Source organism: Wyeomyia smithii, chromosome 1, assembly GCF_029784165.1.
Source record: "Wyeomyia smithii strain HCP4-BCI-WySm-NY-G18 chromosome 1, ASM2978416v1, whole genome shotgun sequence".
In the NCBI taxonomy this organism is placed as follows: Eukaryota; Metazoa; Arthropoda; class Insecta; order Diptera; family Culicidae; genus Wyeomyia; species Wyeomyia smithii.
In genome coordinates, this window is record NC_073694.1 from 56210061 (window position 1) to 56231957 (window position 21897).

Below are 21897 nucleotides of genomic sequence, written 5' to 3' on the forward strand. Positions count from 1 at the left end.
CTCACTGACGTCGTGAATATCGTAACTGTGAAGCATTCTTGGCTGTCAAAATTTCGTTTGGTAAAAGAGGTAAAATTTAGTGCACCTCTTTTCTTTTCAACTGCGTACCACGCTTTGTACCTTATGCAAAATGATTTTTGATATTCAGTCAAATACAAAATTATTTAAACATGCATATGATTTCCTACGGTGTAGCATTGAAGAAACACTTTAAGTTCCTAAACTCGAACGTAGATGTCGCATAATCCTATTACGTTTTGTGTTCTTTATGTCAAATGTGCAATCTACTTTGAATTCACCGTGCTGTTTTGTTTATATTTGCAATCAGAAAAATTTACTGCCTCGTTTTTCTTCTATATTGTGTTTATAAGGCAATTAGCTACTATATATCTAATATAACTTGAAATGCATTTGTTTCCATCATATTGAAGTATCATTAAGGTAAGTAAATGAATGTTTAAATACTGTACCCTGGAACACGATTAGAATCACGTGCGCAATAAATACGTTTCCGCCCTTTCACCCTGAGAATCAAACCATTCTTGCTCCATATCAATTATCTCTCTCTTAAACTGCAGTTCAGCATATAGTACAATGGTAGAAAATACAAATGAAAACTCAAATTCCGGTGAAAGCCACCGGCAGCGTCCCCATAAAATACCAGTTCCTACGAACTACCGAAGCGCAGCGAAAATCCTTCGCCTAGTGGTTGAGGAGCGACGCAACGTCAAGACGCTGGTTCTTCAGGACAAGCATCTCCGCAAGGGGAAGGGGCTTGCAATTATGGACCTAATTCTGGTTAATCTGAAGCAGATTGATGATTTGATTGCTAGAACGGAACTAACGCAAAAAGAACCAAAACTAAATCCTTGGCTAGCGCGTGTTTTGATTGCGGAACTTATGTTCGGCCGGGGTGAACTGAATGGGGAATCGCTACCGGTGCAATGTGTCCGTCGCTATCAGGAAGCGTTAAAAGATGCGCTCAGCAAATCGGACGTTACACCGGCGAAGCAGCTTGACTTTAAAGGTAATCGTCGCGTTTCGAGCAATCCTAAGGGGAGTCTTTTCTTTTTTCGATTGTTCACAGAAATCTAATCCAGAAGGATGGGAAAACGAAGCAAAAACAAAAATACTCTGAATTCTTCCGGAGAAGAAGTTGCGACTGCTTCTCGAAGGAGTGAAGAAGATACACTGAAGGAACAGCCGGCAGCACCCGCGGATAATGATCAGTTTGAAATACCGCTGCATTCCAAGCAGGCAGCTTTTGCACTGCTGTGGTTATTGGTGTACAGTTTTGGAATGTTTACCCTACCGTTCGGGGCATTCTACGGAACTCGGTATATTCTCGCGCACAACTTCCAAATCGATGGCTTCGCTAACACTTGCGGATCGGTTCTGGCAGCGGTTCTGACGGTAAACCTTATCATTGTGCTGTATGCTATTAGAGGATACCAGGAAGCCGAGGAGGAAGAAAACGAGGCGAAAAACAATCAACCTGCTCAGCTGAAAGCGAATGAAGAGCTTAGGAAATCACAGTGAAATTCAGTATTTAAGCGAAAGAGTTTGTGTCAAGTAAAAAGTGAAATCGTTTTCTTAGCAGCTTTAATAAAATTTTAATCGAGACTCCCCTTATGGATATTTTTATTTGCTATAAAAATTTAAATATTTGTAAATGTATATTTTTTCAAACATAGAACCTCGTTATGTCCGCATCAATACTAGCGTTTTAGCACAGCCAGGGGCCATTCGATTGCTGCAGGAAGAAGGATGGGTGCTGGTAGAGGAGGAGTTCGAAAAGTACACCGATTTTCTGGAAAGAGTTAAAAATTTAGGCGATTCGGAATTCATCATTGACTTCCACTTCAAAGAGCTGTTAGTTTTCCCCCACAGTGCTAGAAACTATTGGGGTCGTGCTACCGAAATGAAACAGAAGTTTGTTCTTCAAAATAAGGTTTGCGCAACTTAGTTGTTCTCACTATTTTTTATTATTTTTAACTGAATTTTAGGCTTGTCTCTTGCCAACCTACTTGCTTGGCCCACCCAAAAAAAGTGTGGTACTGGATATGTGCGCTGCTCCGGGATTGAAGACAACTCATCTGGCCAACCTGATGAAGAACAAAGGGCGTATCTACGCTGTTGAGCGAAATGCTGAACGGTACAAATTGCTGTGCGAATATTCAGCAGAGTTTGGTGTTATAAAAACTATCAATGAAGACTGCTTGTTAGTCGCAGATGAGCAAGCTCCGGGCGTGGAATACATTCTAATAGATCCCAGCTGTTCGGGGTCAGGTATGGTTGATCGTTTGAAGTTAAATGAGGAAGTCGACAAACAGCGTCTCTACAAGCTGGGTGGATTGCAGTATAAACTGTTGTGTCACGCAATGAATGCTTTTCCAGCGGCCAAACGAATCGTCTATTCGACTTGTTCGATATACCCCGAAGAAAACGAGGAAATTGTTTTGGGTGCTCTCAAACACAACGGGCACTTTCGGTTAGCGGATGCAAAAGCTTTGTTCGACAAGGAATGGCTGAATTTTGGTTCATCTGATTACAGCGGCATTGGCGAACGATGTCTCTATGCTCGGCCGGAAATAGACTTAACCATCGGAATGTTTGTAGCCGTTTTCGAACGTTGTGCGGAGGATGAGTACAACGAAGTTTACTTAGCTCATGAAAAGCAAAAGGGAAGCTATGAAAAGTTATCTAAAATGGGAAATGCTGACTTTGGTCGCGGAAGGGGTAAGAAGAGAAGGCCTAATCAATATGATCAAGAAGCGGAGATAGAGGAGCATTCCGAAGGTGTCGATGAATTACCTAGTGCCAGTAAAAGTGCTTCGGCAGTCGCGAGTTCTTCAGATCCAAAGAAAAAGAAAAGGAATCAATCGATGAACGATGAAAATGAACAGGAAGAAAATCTGGTAACGGAAAAAAAGAAACGAAAGACCAAAACGATATCAGAAGAAAAAAATGATGAAGAAACGTTCGAAGAACAAGAATCTACAGCTGTTCTGAAGAAAAAGAAAAAATCTAAAAAGGACGGAAATGAACAGGAAGAAAATCAAGCAAAGGACAAGAAAAACCGGAAGTCCAAAACGGTAGCAGAAGGAGAAAACGATGAACAAACATTTGAAGAACAAGAGTCTACGACTGTTCTGAAGAAAAAGAAGAAATCGAAAAGCAACGAAAATGAACAGGAAGAAAATCAAGCATTGAACAAGAAAAAACGGAAGTCCAAAACGGTGGCAGAAGAAAAAAATGATGAAGAATCACTAAAAGAACAAGAATTTTCAAATGTTACTTCAAAGCAAGATACTGCTGAAGATTCGAATGCAGTACTGGAAAATGTCGGAGCAGATGAGCACAAGAAGAAAAAGAAAAAAAAGAAGCAAATAGAAGAAAATTATGAAACAACAGTAAATGGGGACGCGAAACCTTTGGAGGCTTTCGACAATGACGTCGGAACACACGCAAAGAAAAAGAAGAAAAAAGACAAAAAAGTTGATGTTGATTGAGTATATGTATCAATAAAACATTTGAAATTTTTGCAATCAGTTGCCAATTATATATGACGAAATATCTTTTTAGTAAAATCTATCGATTATCAGACGTTTCGATCAAATGTTGAATCAACGATTGATTTATTTCATCACTATCTATCTCATGTCTACGATTGTCAAAAAAAAAACTTATTTGCGAAATTATTTACTGTGAATTGCATTTTCTTGTTTGTTGTTCCTGAAGCAAGCAGCTATTAAAATAACTTTGGTAATGATGGTTTTCCATTAGGATTATCGAGATTGTTCCGGTTAATTTGAGTTAATGCGCCAGCTGACTGCCGATTGGGCGCGATGTCAACGATGCGTGGACAACGCAGTCGACTACGACGTACAGCTGAAGCCTACAGATATCGACCAGATTCTACTGCTCATCGGTGATGCGATATCTCAGGCCCGGGATTATCACGTGCCAACTGCCAGACTGATAAGTTATCCTCTGAATCTAGACAACAAAATCAAACAATACACCCAACTCCGTAACACCACAAGACAACAACGTTTGGTCTGTCTCACCTGAAGACCAACATCAATCGTTTCAACGAAATCATTGAAATCAGGTGGGTGGATCTCAAAAACGAAGACCTCTCAACATCTTCGAACCCTTCCAGTCCCTGCGAAACTTTTCTGGAAACTCGCCAAAATTTTGAAAAATAAGCGGAACTCATTTCATTTTTATCATCCCTACCGACTGAAAAAGATCTCCCAGATGGTTTCGAGGTACGATGCTTGAGACTGTTAGTGTCAGTAGATCGTAGCGCTAGCCCCGCAATTGTCCGGAATGTAGCACAAAGGCTTTGCTTTGTTACCGACTGAAAAAGCCAATGAACTTGGACAATATTATGTAAACTCTTACAATCTGGGCCGTGCCAAAGTTAGCCCACATAAGCTCTTCGTCCATGAGGTAATGACTGGGGTTGCTGTTCTACCCTCACGAATGTAAAGCATCGAAAAGCTGATTAACAGCCGTTTTAATCAGGCTAACATCTTCCTCCCAGAGCAGTTTGGGAATGGGAATGATCATTCCACCGCTTACTATATCACTAGAGTGACTAACAGGTTCATCAAGCCCGTTAGCCAAACATCTGCTTCAAATTTTTGGATGTCTAAAAGGCGTTCGATGATGTCTCGCTTGACGATCTGGTTTTTAAGCTGCGGCGGTTCAACTCGCCTATCCTTCCCGTAAATATCGTTAATTATTATTATTATTATTATTATTATTGGTTTATTAATTCATCTGACTACATTTGTCTACATGAATAAAACTTAAACTATTAACTATTACAAATACACTTAAGCGGCTAAGTTGAATAGTTTCAGACGGTTTTTAAAAATTTCACAGGATTGACAAAAATCGAATAGATGGTACACTTCGTTAAATTCTTTACAAATCGCTCAAACAGGTTCATTTTTCCCGTAGTTAGTTCGTCTGAAGTTAAGTTTTAAACAGTAACTAGATCTTGAAGATATTACCGGCACATTCAGGTTGATTTGCTCCAGAAGGTTGGGAGAGTCAATATTACCAAGCAACAACTTGGCAGCAAACAGTGCTCTAGCTGAATTCCGCCGACACTGCAGAGTTTCCATGTTAAGGAGACGGCATCGATCCTCGTAGGGTGGTAAGTTCGTTGGGTTACTCCAAGGAAGCAACCTTAGTGCAAATTTTAAGAATCGCGACTGTATAGCTTCGATTCTAGTGGCCCAACAGTTTATGTAGGGGCTCCAAATGATTGAAGCTGTTTCCAGTACTGAGCGAACAAGGGCGTAGAACAATGATCGCAGGCAGTAGGGGTCACGGAAATTTCTGGCAGCTCTAATGATGAATCCTAAGTTTCTGTTTGCTTTAGCCGTCGGACAGGACATTCTAGGTCTTCCTCAACGGCACTCCTTTTGATACGTTTAACTTAGTTGCTGGGGTCCCATAGGATAGCATTCTTAAACCTATCCTGTTCAACATCTTTATCTCAGACGCTCCTTCTCTGCCGGGTGGATGGTGGCATCCTGTCTATGTTTGTTATGTTTACAAACAACACACAGCTGGGAGCTGCAAAAATCTTTTTCATCTGTACTATTTCCGGGAAAAATCTGTACCAGAATCTGTACCACTGGCCCTAAGTTTTTATTTTCTGTATTTTTGAGTAAACAGCTTCATCGTGAATTGTTTAAAGGAAACTGTGACTGCGTTGACTCAGTTAATATTAATTCTAAACTACTAGCTCAATTGTCAATAAAACTTTTGCACACTTAAGAATGGGGCGCTTCTCGGTAATGCATATTACCGAGCCATTGCGGTTTGATCTACTGAAAATTCAGCCAAAAAACAGTGAAACCCATAATTCAGCAACACTACCGATATTACGGATATTTTGTGCCAACATTTCAGTTTGGTTAAATCGAGATTTACGAAAAAATGTAACAGCTGTTGTTTTTTAACCGAGTGGTGTCATTCTCGGCAGCAAATTACCGAGATTTGATAGTACATTCTAAGTGTGTGGAGTTGCAAGATCGCATTCATTGTATCGTTGCAGAGTCGGTCAAAAAGTTTTGTCTAATCGTTTCTATCCATTTAAAAAATCTGTACTTATCTGTACATTCTCTCGAAATTTGTAATCTGTACGACACAGAATCTGTACCGAAAAAACCGAGAAAATCTGTACATTTCCAGATAAATCTGTACAGATGGCAACAGTGATCCTGTCTATGTTCGTTACGTTTGCAGACGACACAGCCATCAGGTGATTAAAGTGTAAATTGCAGCAGGGCCTGGAGGTTCTGTCCGATTATTTAAACAGCTGGAAGATCATCAAGAAAAATACATAAATGCAGCAAAAACCCAGGCTGTTTTATTCTCGCATTTCAAATTAACTAGTTTTATTCCGCCTGCCAATGTAAGAGTCCACCTAAGAAACACACTCATTGAATGATTAAGTGAAGTTGTCCACCATGAACTCGTCCTGGACCAAAATTATTATTTCGGTCAACATTCTCACGTTCGACGTTCCAGTATCTCAGATACAAACAAGGGATGGTCGGCTGAACATACTTAGGCTTAGACTTAGAGAAGGAGGTGAGGGTTACGAGTGAGGAGCTCATCGTGATATCTAACTCCCCAAAGTTGAGCAAGGCTCCGGGACCGGATGGAATCCCTAATTTGGCAATCAGACTGACAAAAACGACCTCCGGGCTGTCTGGCAGAGGTACCAGGATGACAGCCTTATTCCGGAGAGGTTGAAGTGGCAGCGGTGGTCTTACCACCGAAAACTGGGATACCACGTATCTGTGATCTAGTTGACGGCAGTGTACTGTATACGCAAGACCGAAGACTGGCTGCACTCCAGCAAACTGGACCTAGCGCATCATAAGACGGACGTCACGTTTGTGAACAACCGTAAACCGGAGCAACAGGCAGTGGTCAAAGTCGGAGATTGTACCATCACCTCAAAGCGATCTTTGAAGCTCTTTGGGGTTTTGGTCGACGACAATTTTAAGTTTGGAAGCCACGTCGACTATGCATTATCGGCTATTGCAGCACTATCTCGTATGCTGTCCAATAGCTCAGCGGTGTATGACAGTAAGCGAAAACTTGTTGTCAGCGTGGTTCCGTTCATACTTAGGTATGGTGGGCCAGTGTGGTTCAGAGCTCTAGGAACTAACAGTTACTAACAGTTAAACTGGAAAGTACCTGCAGGTCGGAGGATGTCCGGCTCGTTCATTTGGAGCTCGGTTTGTTCAGCCGCCTCTCCGATTGTTCTGGAGCTGCAACGTGTGTAGCGGGTCAACCACCAACACGCCAGTATCAGTTAATGGCCAGTCCTAGTAGTTACCTAGGAGGTTATAAGAGTGAAGAGGGTGCATTAGGCACAAAAGCCACTCTTCGACGTAATACTTAACCGAAGTCCTGGGAAGATTAGGACTGAAGACTGGAGGGTTTTCAGTGGGTCTGGAACAGGCCGAGTAGGTGTATGGGGGAGTATAACTACCCCAGCATCACCCTCCTAGTTCCATACCCACACCCTGAGTTCTCTCTTCAGATGTCCGTTTGGAGATTTTCCAGCCACCTTTTAAAAATAAAAAAAAAACATCTATCAGTGCTGCGACAATACACATACGCTGGGTACAGCTTTTATCGTGATGGGCGAAATGCAAAAGCGGGTGATTGGGTGGTGACCGATCGCTCCCCGAATGTGTCACCGCATCATCAATGTACACAGCCTTCATCTCGGAAGCACCGATAATAAGGATAAATTCTACGCACAGCTGGAATGCGAGTACGACTGTCATCGGAGATTACAACGTACAGGTCGGCCAGGGGCAGAGATGCCAGATGTTTTTGAAAAATGTCTGCAACTGCTCGAAAAACCGGAAAAATCTGATTGAAATCTGACAAAAATCTATTCCGGATTCGAAAAAATTTCGCTCGCGCTGGTAAGTCTGTAAAAATCTGCACACATTTTGAGAAAAACTGCACAAATATAAGGAGACTCTGATAAAAATCTGCAGAAACTATGGAAAATCTGTAAATTCCAGCAAATCAATAAACACGGACTCTAAAAATCTGCGTTTTGCAGACAAATCTGCACATCTGGTATCCCTGGCCAGGGGGATAAGTCTGAAACGGTAATGGTAAAATTCAGTGTGCACCAGCTGACCAACGAAAACGGATTGTGCGGCCTCCAAGAATATGGCTGTACGTAGTACCTTTTTCCAGCACAACCTGCTGCATTGGTGCATCTGAAGGTCACCAAATCAGACAGAATCGTAAATCGACCACGTTTTGATAGATGGTCGATACTTCTTGCACATCACCGACGTCAGAACCTACTAAGGTACATTGTAAATAGGGTTTGCAATATTCCCGGAAATTGGTTTTCCGGGAAACGGGAATGAAAAATCTCAATTCCCGGGAACCGGGAATGGAAAAAACTCTTAGCAAAAATGAGATTTCAAACAAAGTTTATTAATAAAAGGTATTATAAAATCGTTTACAATTTCGTTATCAGTTCACATGAAAAACGAATTAAAAAGCAAAACTTATTTAAGTTCACATTCGAAATTCTCGATCAGGGTTTTTATGTCGTCAAACAATCGCTTCAGATCCACTGACAATTTTCCGTTAAACCCAAATAATGTAATTTCCGCTGAAAAACCGCTGGTGTTCGATTTCTATAATATTTCTAAATCACGGATTCCATCTCTTGCTACATTTCATTAGAAACTGGAGTTTCCAATACTTTCAGTTTGTTGAAGAATAAGCTGAGTGTTTAGCAGGCATTAAACAAGACAAATATTTGCTATATTTGGTACTGCTTTTATTGAGCAAAATATTTATTCGGGCTATTTTAAATATGCTATAGCATTGCACTATAATCAATGTCAATTATAACTCTGGTTGCTTAAAAAATAGCAAAGCCGGTTCGCTCATATTTTACCGAATATATTTGCTATACAAATACACGATGCTATACACGATGCGTATTTTCATAAAATAATCAATGTAACAATATAGTTTTATTTGGAATAACAACATTACAAACCCTTGGATTTATTTGCCTAATTTTTCGTTGACTGAATAAGACAGCAAATGTTTTTGACAAATAATTGAAGCAAATAATTTGATATTACACGGCCAGTAAATATTGACCGTCATTTCAAGCAAATATTTGCACCCTATATGTTCACTTTAAAGGTGCTATGCACTTTGACGACTTTAGTTTCGTGTTTGTACAGTATCATAAATTCTATTGCACAATTGTATGGGAAACTATATTAAATCTTACGAAATTTCCCGAAGAACTCGGGAATCGCGGGATCCCGGGAATCAATATTTTTGTTCCTGGGATCCGGGAATCGTTCCCGGGATTGCAAACCCTAATTGTAAACAACACTTGGTAGCGGTGCCCATCACGGCATAATCTCGTGCGACTCGTTCGGTGAAACCCCTTTTGAGGACTATTGGAGCATTGTGAAAACAGTTTCAACAGCGTAGCGGAGAATGTCCTGGGGTATATAAAACGGAACCGACGGAATAAATGGTTCGACGCAGGGTGTCGGCAGGTTTTGGACTCAAAGAACGCTGCGCGGGTACTGATGTTGCGTTAGGCTATCCGTCATAACGTGGAGCGACATACACAGAAGAGGAAACAGCAAAACTAATTATTCCCGGAGAAGAAGTGCCAGTTCCAACGATAGGCGAGTTAAGGGTGCTATCAAGCGTTCGAGAAACAAAATCGGCCGGCAAAGATGGTGTCGGAGCGGAGCTTATTAAGTTGAACCCAGAAAAATTAGCTGAGTGATTGTGAGTTGGTATATTAAACAGCTGCCGGAGGAGTGGAAGGTATAAATTGTAATAACTAGAGGGATTCGACTGTAAACGAATTCGTGGGAAGTTATAAAGCTGGCTTCATAAAAGACCGGTCAACAACGGACCAGATCTGCAATTGCGGTAGATTCTTTAAAAATGCGGTGAGTACAGAGTCCCTATGCACCATCTTTTCATCGATTTCATAGCCGCCTATGATACAATTGACCGAAAAGAGCTATGGAAGATCATGGAACGGTTATCCAGGGAAACTAATCCTACTGATTAAGGCAATGATGGATGCAGACCAGTGCTATGTGAGGATTCCTGGTGAACTATTCAGCTCATTTCGCATGGTAATAGCCTATCTTGCCTTCTGTTCAACATTGTGCTAAAAGGTGTAATGCGACGAGTGGCGTTCAACATGCATAGCACCGATTTTTAACAGATCCAGTCAATTTTACTGCGTTGCCGATGACATGGACATTGTCGGCAGAACATCGGAGACGGCGACAGAGCAATACACCAGACCGAAACGCGAGACAGTAAAAGTTGGGATGAAGATTAATGCGTCTGAAATGGAGCATATGCTGGCTTGTGGAACAAAGCACGACAGGGCCCCCTCAGGTAGTAATGTACTATCGACGGGGATGAGCTCGAGAAACTCTCCACCAATCACAGTTTGATTACAAGAAAGATCACGAACCTATGCCGATGGGTCACCAGGTGACAGAAACAATCATCGGTGATGGACTCCGCTTGTTTTTGTCCCTGAAGCTGTGAAAATCAACCAAATTACGTATCGGCAACAAGTTCCATCGCTCGCCGTCGAACTGTGGACACGTAGTCATTTTTTACTGGGTACAACAAAACTCGGCACCGATTCACAAAGCGAAGAAAACCCAACTCTGGAATGTGGAACATTTTCAGGGTTTTTGTCAAGGTCGTGATGGTCAGCGAGCTCACCAGGCTTAAATCCTATGGACTTAGCCGCCTGGGGTATATTTGAGGCCGAAGTCTGCTCTAAAAACCTGAAGGTGTGGAAGTCCTGGAGCGATATCTAGCGGTAGCCTGGAGTAAAAACCACAAGAGCACCTGCGGGTCTCGTGCGATTTCTTGATCGTCTGTAGTTAAACTCACGGGCAAACAAGTTCAACTTGACCAGTGAATTTTTCAAAAGTGATATGCTTTCAAATGAAATCGAAGCGTTTCCACTGCTGGACCCTGTATTTTAAAGTATATTATCGCTTCACTGAATAATCATCATTTTCCTAAGGGGGCATCTACATTCTATGTGTACAGGATTTTGGCACAACAAATGGCGTTCACAATTTTTTTTAGCCGTGCGAGATTTTGAAACTGCCAGAATGCTCGTGCTTGCGACGCGGTCCCTCGTCGTATCCTTCGGTCACTTTTACCCGCCATTCGGCAATCATCCTCCGGTGCGAATTGTTCGAACTTGTCGGCGCACTCGCCAAATGAAGTTTCCTTCAACTCAACAGACCACGACGGTGGTTGTAAGCTCCTCTGCACCGATTAGTCAGCCATTCTCTCGCGAACCTTGCGACAAAACGGATCGAAAAGCAGGAAGTGGAAAATACTGCTCGCATATATCTACGGACTATAGCAAATTTAACTGTTTAAAAGAATTATGGTTGAATACTTCAGCAAAAAGCAGTGGATTGGGTGTTTTTCGTAGCTGCTTATTGACAGCAGGCAATGAAATCCGATTGAGGAAAAAGTTTACCAGAAAGGGTTATTCGCTACTCGTCGTACAATAGAACAGAAAGTGAAAATGAAGTATAGAATTTATTAATCACAAGTGCAAGACGGTGAAAAGAAAGTGAAGTGAAAACAGTAAAGAACGGTGGCATGATGGTTTCGTAATCCTAAAGGATGTAAAATCGTCATAGTAAGGATTTTCCATGTTTTCTTCTTTGTGGTTCTGCCGAAATTTCGTTTCTGCGCTTTATGTGCTCCTACAGGGCATTACGGACTGGGTGGAATGCCGGGTGGAGGGGACGAACGAGAATTTCGAAATAAGTGAAGAGTGTGAAAAATCTCAGAGAAAGAGAGAGAGAAACTTCACACCGGAAGCGAGAGTACAAAGAGAGTGAAACCGGGTTGGAAATGAAAAAACGAGCTAAAAGTTATGCTAAAGGGTGGTGGGTGGTGTGCTGGTGTAGCATGTTTTGAGGATGAGTTCGTGTGAATAGCACGAGCTGTTTCCGACGATTTACTCTGCTGAGCGTGTTGATATTTGCATGGTGAACAAAATCTGTAAGATGATTGTCAGTGACAACAAACGAGCATCCTTATTAATACCGTAAACTATTTATTCAACAATTTGTTTGGGTTGTATATATTTGCTCCAATTGCCTTGATGACTCTGGTCTTATTTTGGCTCGGACGTTGGCTTGCTTTTTTTTGCTGCAGTAAAATGGACTGCACCACAGCAATAAAAAGAACCAGTTTATGTGAATTTGGTTAACTGGTAAATCAATATTGATCTGCCAGATTATTACAGATTACTTCGAGCTGTTTGTTCATAATAACAGCAACAAAAAAGTTATTCTGAATAAAAAAATTAACTTGTACAGCAAACAAGTAGCATTTTTAACTAAAGATCGTTTTGATTCATAGTCAACAAATTCATCTTCCAATAATCAAAAATTTCCCATAATTCAGATGATTTATTCAATCAAAAAGTTGACACTGAAGGTTTCTATGTAATGTTTTGATACGATTCAGGTTTCAGCTGTGTTAAAAAATAAAAATCGTAAAGAAGAAACTCGAAACGCAAAGAAGCACGTCAAACATACGAATGAAATGACAAATTATTTAAACGCGTGAAATGTATTTTATTTTAATCCTCATAAGATACTATCAATGTTCAGAAATGATGCAAGTTCTGTTGAAAGTTGGTTGAAAGTTTGAAAAGTTCTGAAATGTAAACAGCAGTTTGTTGTTACTTTTTTTTGAGGTTTTAGGCTTAGTACCTAATAAATAAACTTAAGAAAAAAATCTCTTTCTAAAGATAAATTTGATAGCCGCATAACGAAATAAAGTAGAGCTTAACGTTTCCTTGAGAAGAATAAACTTGAAAAGAATCCTTATTGTCAAAACAGACTAGCTTTCACTTTTCCGAGTTAATTTTTAGTATCAATCTTCAAATACAAATGTACAAAGGCAGACCATGAAATACTAAAGAATAGAATTTCTTTCGTTGAATTCTGGTTAAAAAATTACTTATAAATAGCGTTGCATCACTCGCATATCAGTTACAACCACTGTTGCGAAATTTCGATACTGCAAAATGAAATTGATAAAACAGCAATTGCACTTTCACTCTTATCTCCTTGATATTGAGTGTCACCCGTGTCAGTTGTCAGTTGAAAATCTTGTCAGTGATATAAACGATATCTCTTAATGTTGAAATAATTTGATCTGAGCCAATCCATTGCATAAAGTCGACAAAGTAGGTGAGCATCTACAACCTCAAGTAACACAGCGTGTGAGAAATCACAGAAATGCTGCCTGTCAGCATTATCACTGTCAGCTGAAAGAAATTATCACTATCAGCTCGTTCGTGTTGAAACTGATATTCATAGTTTTTGGTTTCAACTTAGAATCTATCACAGTGAAAATTTGCAACACGGGTTACAACATCAACGTTTGTGATTCAATCATTTGCGCAACAAAAATGACAAATAGATGCAAAAGGCTGTAATCAATTTCAGGATAGTAATTTCAAAACTGTAGAACAAAATCCATCAATATGAACAATAATTCGACTCACAGTCAAGATTTCGGAATTGTTTTGTACTATTCCTAATATTTCAGCATTGGTCAGATTTTTTATCGGAATTACTTTTTTCCCAAACATTTTTCCCAAAATGAAATGATTTGCGAGTGGTTGTGACCTCGAACCTTTGCAGAATCAAGCCATACCTTGTTAAGTAGGCTCATAGACCATCGCACCACATCTCTTCAACCTCACTTTTCTTTTTTACACCGCTAGTGTCAACAACGCAGCTGCTACGAAAATTAAAAAAAAGGAGCAAGCAAGTGTTTTTATATAGGACTTTCTTTGATTTAGGTTTTGTTATCAGTCATTTTTTACCTACACAATTGTGTGGGCTCGGTCGGAAAGGGATAAATGGTATTCACTACATGTGATTGAAAATTTTAAAAGATTCACATAAACAAAAATTGGTTGTTAGTTATGAGATTATGTTAAGTTATTGCTTGTTTCGAATGCTCTTGTCTGTCTTTTGACGAGTCAGAGACTTTATGTCCAAGGCATATAGTTTTATAGTTATAGAATATAAAACAGGAGGGTTGTGTGCAAAACCACGACCGCAAGGTTGAAGTAGAATACTTTTACAAGAAAGATAATCCGGCTGCTTGCGTGTCAGTAATTTTTTCTAGTAAATAAACGTTGACTGATCAGATCAATCGAATTTGGAGCTTCAACAAGGATTGACCATTTTCAATGATATAGTAAGTTGCTTGTCATGGTTGGGGCTTGACAATTTTTAAATTGTGAGATGAAATTTTTTCGGATGTCGTGCTCATGAGTGAAGGAAAAGATAATTCAGTACGTTTTGAGACACGGAGATAAAGTAAAATTTATAACTTTTACAAATTCAAAAATGTGAATTAACTCATTACAAAATATTAACTTTTCAATCAAGTTTTTATTTCATCCTGAAAAGGACAATTATTTTAGTATCGGATAAGATGCCGATCACATCTTTGCGTTATCACTGACAGTGCGAATAAAGTATTCCTTGTGATAAAGTAAACAGTGAAAAGCTGATTTAACACTCAAAACTAGACGGCTCACGTGTTATCAAAATGAATTAACTTTTTATTGAATGCATTTACTAGTGCCCACTATCGCACAGAGACTGCATTTCACTAAAGGGCCTCACTGCATTAGCCGCTATCGATGCTGAGATCCGCTGCAACTAGTTCGCTATCCATAGCCATGCCACAGTTCTGGCCGTTATACGCTGCCATTGGTATGCACTGTGTGTGCATCAGCTGCTATCGTTGCTGGAATCCGCTGCAATTAGTGCGCTATCCATTGCTTCGCCACAGCTGTGGCCGCTTTCCGTCATCGCTGGTATCCACTGCACTGCTAGTGCTGCCGCTAATAGCGAATTTCTTTATTCCACCAGCTCACCTCGTTTTGACCTGGAAGCGCACTAACTGCTGTCAAAACCCTTCTTTATTCGCTCGATATTGACCTAGTTTTGACCTGGAAGCGCCTGCGAAACAGACAGGTTCGCACTGTGATTTTTGTCAGTTTTGCGAGTGGGTTTACCAATACTGTCAAAACGGTCAAAACTCGCGGGTGGTGCTGAAAACAAAAGAAAAATGTGTTGTCGTCTGTGCAGTGAAATCATGGAACGCAGAGAAGAAATAATTGCTGCAGCAAAGGTATTGGCAGGATGCAGCAGAGATGGCGGGATGGAAAAAAGTATTTTGACAGCATAAGGCAGTCCACGGGTGGCTTATCAATGCTTGTACGTTTATTATTGTTGCTGTTTTTCAAGCTGCAAAACCAAAACACGACCAAAACAGAAATCTTTTAATGTCGGCAATAATATCAAAAATGATTTGTTATTGTTGTATTTAGGATTGGCATCCGCAATACAAAAGCTACCGATCGGATTACATTTGTTTTTCACGCATCTGGATCCGAGTTGCATCCAAGTTGCGACCGATCGAATATACGTAAAGCTGTCATAAGTTGAAAACAGACAGAAATCAGCTGATCGCAACTGTCTCGTGGATTGCTTTATTTATGTTTACATTGCACATGGTCTTACGCATACCAACGCAACGCAAATCGACCTATATTACAGCCATTCAGGAGCCACTTCGGGTGCTGAAAAAAAAACGCCTGCAAAACACATGGAAACCGCTAAAGATAGGTTCGGGATGATTGAAATAGTGTCCCTCGACTAGTAAACTCAATTGAATATTTTTAAAGTTTGCTAACTTTGTTTTACAATCTGAAAACCAGTTCGGACAGAGAAAAAGATTGAGAACAGATTGATTTACTTCTGTTTGAATTTCAACCAACACATTTCGAGAATTTCGTCTCAATACACAAGCGGTTCCTAAAGCTGCTTAGAGAATGTTCCCTACCCTATGAGCGGCTTCGGCTGAAAAGGCTTTTATATAGGCCAAATAGCATGTTTTAAATTGCAAGGTATATGTTTCTGTCGACCGTGCTTGGGAAGCAATCATATAACGACCAATCAGAGCTCGAATTTTTCGTTTTGACAAGGCTTGACTATTTTCAATAGAATAATAGTGTGAATAATAAAATTACATTTATCTTTTTTTGGGAAGAATCTTAGAAGATTTTCCAATCTATTGCTGCAAGAACGAAGGAAATCCATCGAATATTAACCGATTTATTAGCATTTGAAATTGGACATATTTTTCCCTTTTTTCGGTTTTAGATTTTTATTTCACATCCCTATGTAGCCGAACCGGTTTAAAATTGTATCTATCGGTACCCGCCATAGATGTTCAATGGGGTTCCAATGATCACTTAGATGTTTTGAGTTGATGGGGGCATTATAGAGCATTATAGAACCTCTCAAATTATTCTTGCATACTACCATCCGGACAACATCTGCACTGACACCGATAGTGACGGCTATGTCGGCAGTTTGAAATTTTGGAATGCTTGTTTTAGGGTTCGTTTCGCAATGTTCGCACAATTACCCGCTCATAATCAGGAGACAGGATCCCAAGAGATTTTGACATACTAATTATTACTATACGCGTATCCGTTTTTCCTTTTTTATCAAAAAAAATTTTAAAAGTCAACCAGAAACAAAAACAAACACTGTTCAAGCAGCTAGCAAATGTTGACACTACACACTGACAAAAAAGAGTACGATTATTCGCAATGATCTTCCTTACAAGGTTGATTTATTTGGAAAAATTAAACGTGTACTGTGTTGACCTACCACAAACAAAAAGCCAAATTGTTAGCAATGCTAACGCAAAAATATGCCAAATCCCTAGCATTTTTAGTTTTATATTTTTCGCATTTCAAAACAAACAAAAAACATTTCGCATTTCAAACAAACAAAAAACATTTCAGAACAGGGGTACAAATTGAAAAACCGAAAACTTCGAGAACGTCACGAAAATTGTCCACTTTGAAGTTCTCTCTTACAGCAGTTGATGGAAAAATTTTCCATGCAACCATCCGAACGCAGAAAATTGTCATTTGATTATTCGAACTATTTTACTATTGAAAATTGTCAATCGTTGTTGAAACGCATATTTCGACCTCTGATTGGTAATTTTATGCATACCTTCCTAACACGGTCGACAGAAGAATATTATACTTAGTCAACCGGGAATGCACCCTTTGGTCTTTTTTTCTGTGTGGACGCATTACTGCGACCAGAGACATTAGATCTATTGTGACATTGCCCACGTATTATCTGTACTTCGTACTTTATATTATTTGCAGTATCCCTATTGAAGTAAGTGATACGCTTATCTTTCATGTTAGTGCTTGTGCGTAAGTTTTACCTTTCAGTTTCAAGCTTACTGCTCTACTATACCGCCTTTGTCCATCCTGACAATATCGCCTAATTACAATTCCCTGGAGAGCACTTTCATACGTTACTCAGACCTACCGGGCTACATGAATAATTCATTTCAAGACTTCAAGACTGTACCGGTACCATAGGGGCGCCAGGTACTGATCGTGGCGTAGAAAAAAAGGCAAAAAAGTACCGTTCATCTCGTGCAGAAGTACTGGAAATGGCAGAAAATTCTGCCAGAGATAACGAGAGAATTAGAATCATCGACAAATGGCAATCTGAAATGACGACGAATTGAATAAATTTGTCGGTGTTGTTACTATTGTGAGACACAATAGCATCTTTTGGCACCAAAAAATTATTTAATTGCAGGGCTAGTAGCGAGTCACTTTTTAGTGACTTTGTCACTATTTTGAGCCTAGTCACTAAAAAGTCACTATTTACGCTAAAAAGTCTCTAAAGTCACTATTTTACGACAAAATGGTCACTTAAGTCACTTTTTTAGCTATAAATGTATAAATTAACTATTGTTGTATTGCAACATACTTGAGAAAGAATTCATTTACAGAATATTTGGACAGTTCGGTTTGTAAGGCATTTTTGTTAACTTTTCCATCATAGAAGTTTCATACCAGGCAATGTTTTCAAATTTCTCATCGAAGTGAACAGTGCAGAATAGTTACGAACGAATTGTCCAAGAGCCGCAAAGGAGTGTAAAGGTTTATTCTACAAGCTACTCGCGTCTCTAATCAGTGTTGTGCGTGAAATTACGTTTGTAGTTTGATTTGCTTGTCTCAAATAATCTGTTCCTCCTGGTTGAAGTGGATTCAAAAATTTCGAGCTTATATTGTGCATCTTTAGCTCTCAATTCGTAGGGTTTTACTTTCAATCATCCGAACCTATCGGTGTTTACCAGATACCATTTCGAAATTCCATAATGATAACCCGTTCTACGCAGATTTGTCTCATGCTCCAGATCAAGCAAACGAGTGTTTAGTGGAACGAATTTGATTAGAAAATGTCAAGTGGGTTGAATATGCGTGGAAAATCATTGAAGGGACAAACAGGCTTAGTATTGTTTTTGTAGATTTTCGGAACGAACAATGCTATTTTTTATATATTTTGGAAACCCTTCCCTTAGTTAGCTTAACCAACTCCAAACGCTTTTCGAAGCTGTCACAGGCGGCACGGGTTCCCAAATTTCATCCCAGATTTTCTGGATAACCGCTTTACATGTTGGGAGATTTTGTAAAAAAAATTGAGTTGAGATCAGGTGAACTTAACGGAAATTTATTTCTTCCTCAAATTGTCCCTATACCAACCTTGAGTCAAGTTCGCAGTATGCGCTGATGCACGGTCTTGCTGGAACATATAGTAATTAGCTCTGGAGAGTTTTTGAAGACACGGGGTAACGTTTTTTTCCAAAACTACTGTTCTATAATAAACAGCATTAAATTCGGCGTCTTTGTAAATGAAAATCAGAGGAAGTTTACTCGCCTCGCATTGCTCCCGAGACTATCACTAAAGCTGTACTCTGCAATCGAGGAACACTCCTTTAGAACTCTGAAATGTTGTCTCTTGGTGCTGCCCATTCGATTAATTTGTGTAACATCAGTCACACTCCAGGACAAATAGATTCTCATAAGAAACAATGAACTCGCGAACAGCGAACTGTGAAAGTATCATTTTCACTCTATCGAGTCTCTTTTTCGAAAAGAATCGTCAAAATATTGTGGACCGATTCAATAGATATACTCAGATGGGTGGGAATTACAAACTGAACGTTATCATTTCTCCAGACACGCTTCCTCATAACAGTCACAATTTTACGACTTGCGGCAGCCTTGCAGATCGTGGCCGACAGAATTTTCAACGATCCCCCAAAGAGAATGTCTCCTTGTTTTTTTTCGATGGTTTAATAAACGAAATCTCGCCTAGCTTCACACGATTTGGGATGTTTGAATATTGTGCAAGGGCAGTCACTGACCAAAAACCGTTTTACTATGACTTTCCGGATTTGTTACATCGCACATCAAGAATTAAATACAACTGACAGACCACCAACTTTCATTGACACTTATAACTCGAAAACTTGTATTCGTATTCGTGTTATTACAACCATTTCAATGTGAAATTATGATACAGATTTTAGTTTGACTTTTTTCTACGAGAACAAATCATAAATTAAAAGTTCTAAAGACAGAAATTGCAGATAAAATTTAATTCATTTATGGTTTAATTATAAACTTCAAAACCCTCTTTTGTTTATTTTTTGGTCACCAAATGGTCACTATTTAGTCTCTATTTGGTCACTATTTTAATGAAAAAAGTCACTAAAGTCTCTATTATTTTACTCCAAGTTCGCTACTAGCCCTGTAATTGAAGTAGTTAAGATTATACTACCAGTCGCTAGAACGTTGCTGATAATAGATTATTGCACGAGGACGTCACAAAACAAGAAGGAGAAAGAGATTTGACAGTTGTCGCGGGTTTGTTTACATAGAAAAAATTTCGGCTCGAATAGGAAAGCGGAAGTTTTTTATTAGATTGAACCAAAAGATCACAGTAGCGAATTCGCATAGGAGGAGAGTTTTCCCATCTTTTTCGTACATTCATTTTCACTCCGATCACATAAAAAGTGAATAGAACACCTTGTAAACAAACCCGTGGGAAGTGTCAAAAAAGTGAGGTTATTTTTCGTGTGCAATGATCTATGGTAAAAATCATGCAATGAGCGTGTAGCCGAATTCTCGCTTTTTTGAAGTAGAACTACTTCTTACGGCAACGTTCTGAGATAGAGGTGCGAATTGAAAAATCGAAAACATCGAGAGCGTCACGAAAATTGTCTAGTTTTAAATGCTTAGATTTCAGCCAATTTTTACTGTGTGTTCATCGAAAAAAAAAATTTATAAATCATGATGGTGGCTTCCGGTTTTCGGAAAACAGTCTAAAATAGCAGAGATTCTAAATCGACCTCAGATGTCATTTTAATTTTTTTTTTTTCAGGGCTGACATATTTATTTTATCAGTGGTAATACATAGATATATACGATTCACTGCTCTCTTCAAGTAAGTGTGTCGTTTTACCCACCAGTGTAAGAGCAGTTGAAACTCCATTCCCATAGACAGAAAGACAATAGTTGCACAGTCTTTTCCTGACATTCTTTCGCCAGAATAAAGTGTTGATACTACAATATCGCACGCTTAGCCTGGGGGCTAATAGCGGTCTCGATCAACTAGATTAGTTGAGAGAATTCGTTATCGATATTGTTTGTGGCACATTTTGTATGTGTAGGTTAAGTACAACGATACACCGTGCCCCAGTTCTGAGTCGAGAAAATTTCCAGCTTGAAAAGATCCTCGGCTCGATAGGGAATCGAACCCGATATCACAGCCGTGTGGGAGAGCTAGCCGACCGACATCGCTAACCACAGAGCCACGGGGACCACAAGTGTTGATACTAGATACCTTGTTTCCCGTGTAAGAATCAACGACGTCTGCATAGCAGCGAAATAAATAGGCAACAGCAATATAATAGCGAGAAACCAAAAGCTAGAGAAGAATAAAGAGAAAATCAGAAAAGAATTTTTTTCAATAAAATCAATCTAGCAACAAACAAACTTGATTCCGGGTGTTCGACATTTTTCCCGCACGAATAGAGACTTAAGTATTACAAGTCTCTGGGAAGGGACTAAAAGATTAACTTAGTTTTTACAATCGGAAACTTCTTTTTCTGGTATTTTCTCTAATAAATTGTTTTGAAAGACCTGGGTTTCCTGGTAATCGGAGAGTTTTTGAGCTGGAAGGCTCTACCAGAAGGTTGGTTTTTCACAAAAAAAAATTGTCTAGTTTCAAATGCTTAGAGTTCAGACAATTCTCGACGGGTGTTCCTAAAAAAAAAAAAAATTGAAATTCATTATGCTGGCTTTCGGTTTCCGGGAAACAGTCTAAAATGGCCGATTACCATCTAATATGAGTATTTCCAGACCATCTAATATGATTATTATCCAGAGATTCTAAATCGACCCAGATGTCATTTTGACTCTTTTTTTCAGGGCCGCCAGATTATTTCCAGAGTTTTTTACCAGTGTTGATACTTAGATATATACGATTCACTGCTCTCTTCAAGCAGTTGTGTCGTTTTACACACCAGTGTGAAAGCAGTTGATTTCGTATTAAAAGAGAATAGGAGAATATCCTACACGCTAGTGATTTTTTGAAGAGAAATGACACGCCTATTTAGAATAAGTGGAGAAGCACAACTTACCTCAGTTTCTTTCAATTTAACTTGCATCGTACTTCAAAAAAAAAAAAAAAAAAAAACACTGATCAAACTGGAATTTTAAGGTGAAACCTCATTGAATCCAAAAATGACCGATTTCGAGTCACCACTTCGAATTTTCAAAAGCACAAGACTCGGAAATACTCATTGCGTTCACTATGAAAATTCTATTTT

At 39.4% G+C, this 21897-nt stretch overlaps 2 protein-coding genes across 8 annotated transcripts in view; both read left to right on the forward strand.

Moving 5' to 3' along the window:
• The first annotated feature begins 283 nt into the window (after window positions 1-283).
• Window positions 284-3564, forward strand: LOC129725495 (28S rRNA (cytosine-C(5))-methyltransferase). The gene is made up of 4 exons (XM_055681427.1): window positions 284-441; window positions 579-1027; window positions 1695-1951; window positions 2007-3564. Exons 2-4 carry the CDS (start codon window positions 595-597, stop codon window positions 3510-3512), a joined length of 2196 nt encoding a protein of 731 aa, XP_055537402.1. The 5' UTR covers window positions 284-441; window positions 579-594; the 3' UTR covers window positions 3513-3564.
• A 7823-nt stretch (window positions 3565-11387) lies between these two features.
• Window positions 11388-21897, forward strand: part of LOC129725459 (probable serine/threonine-protein kinase DDB_G0282963) — a 102141-nt gene continuing 91631 nt past the window's right edge. For all 7 annotated transcript variants that reach the window (XM_055681369.1, XM_055681377.1, XM_055681337.1 and 4 more), the window contains exon 1: window positions 11388-11764. The gene's annotated coding sequence lies outside the window, so the exon portion shown is untranslated. The remainder of the gene's footprint in view (window positions 11765-21897) is intronic.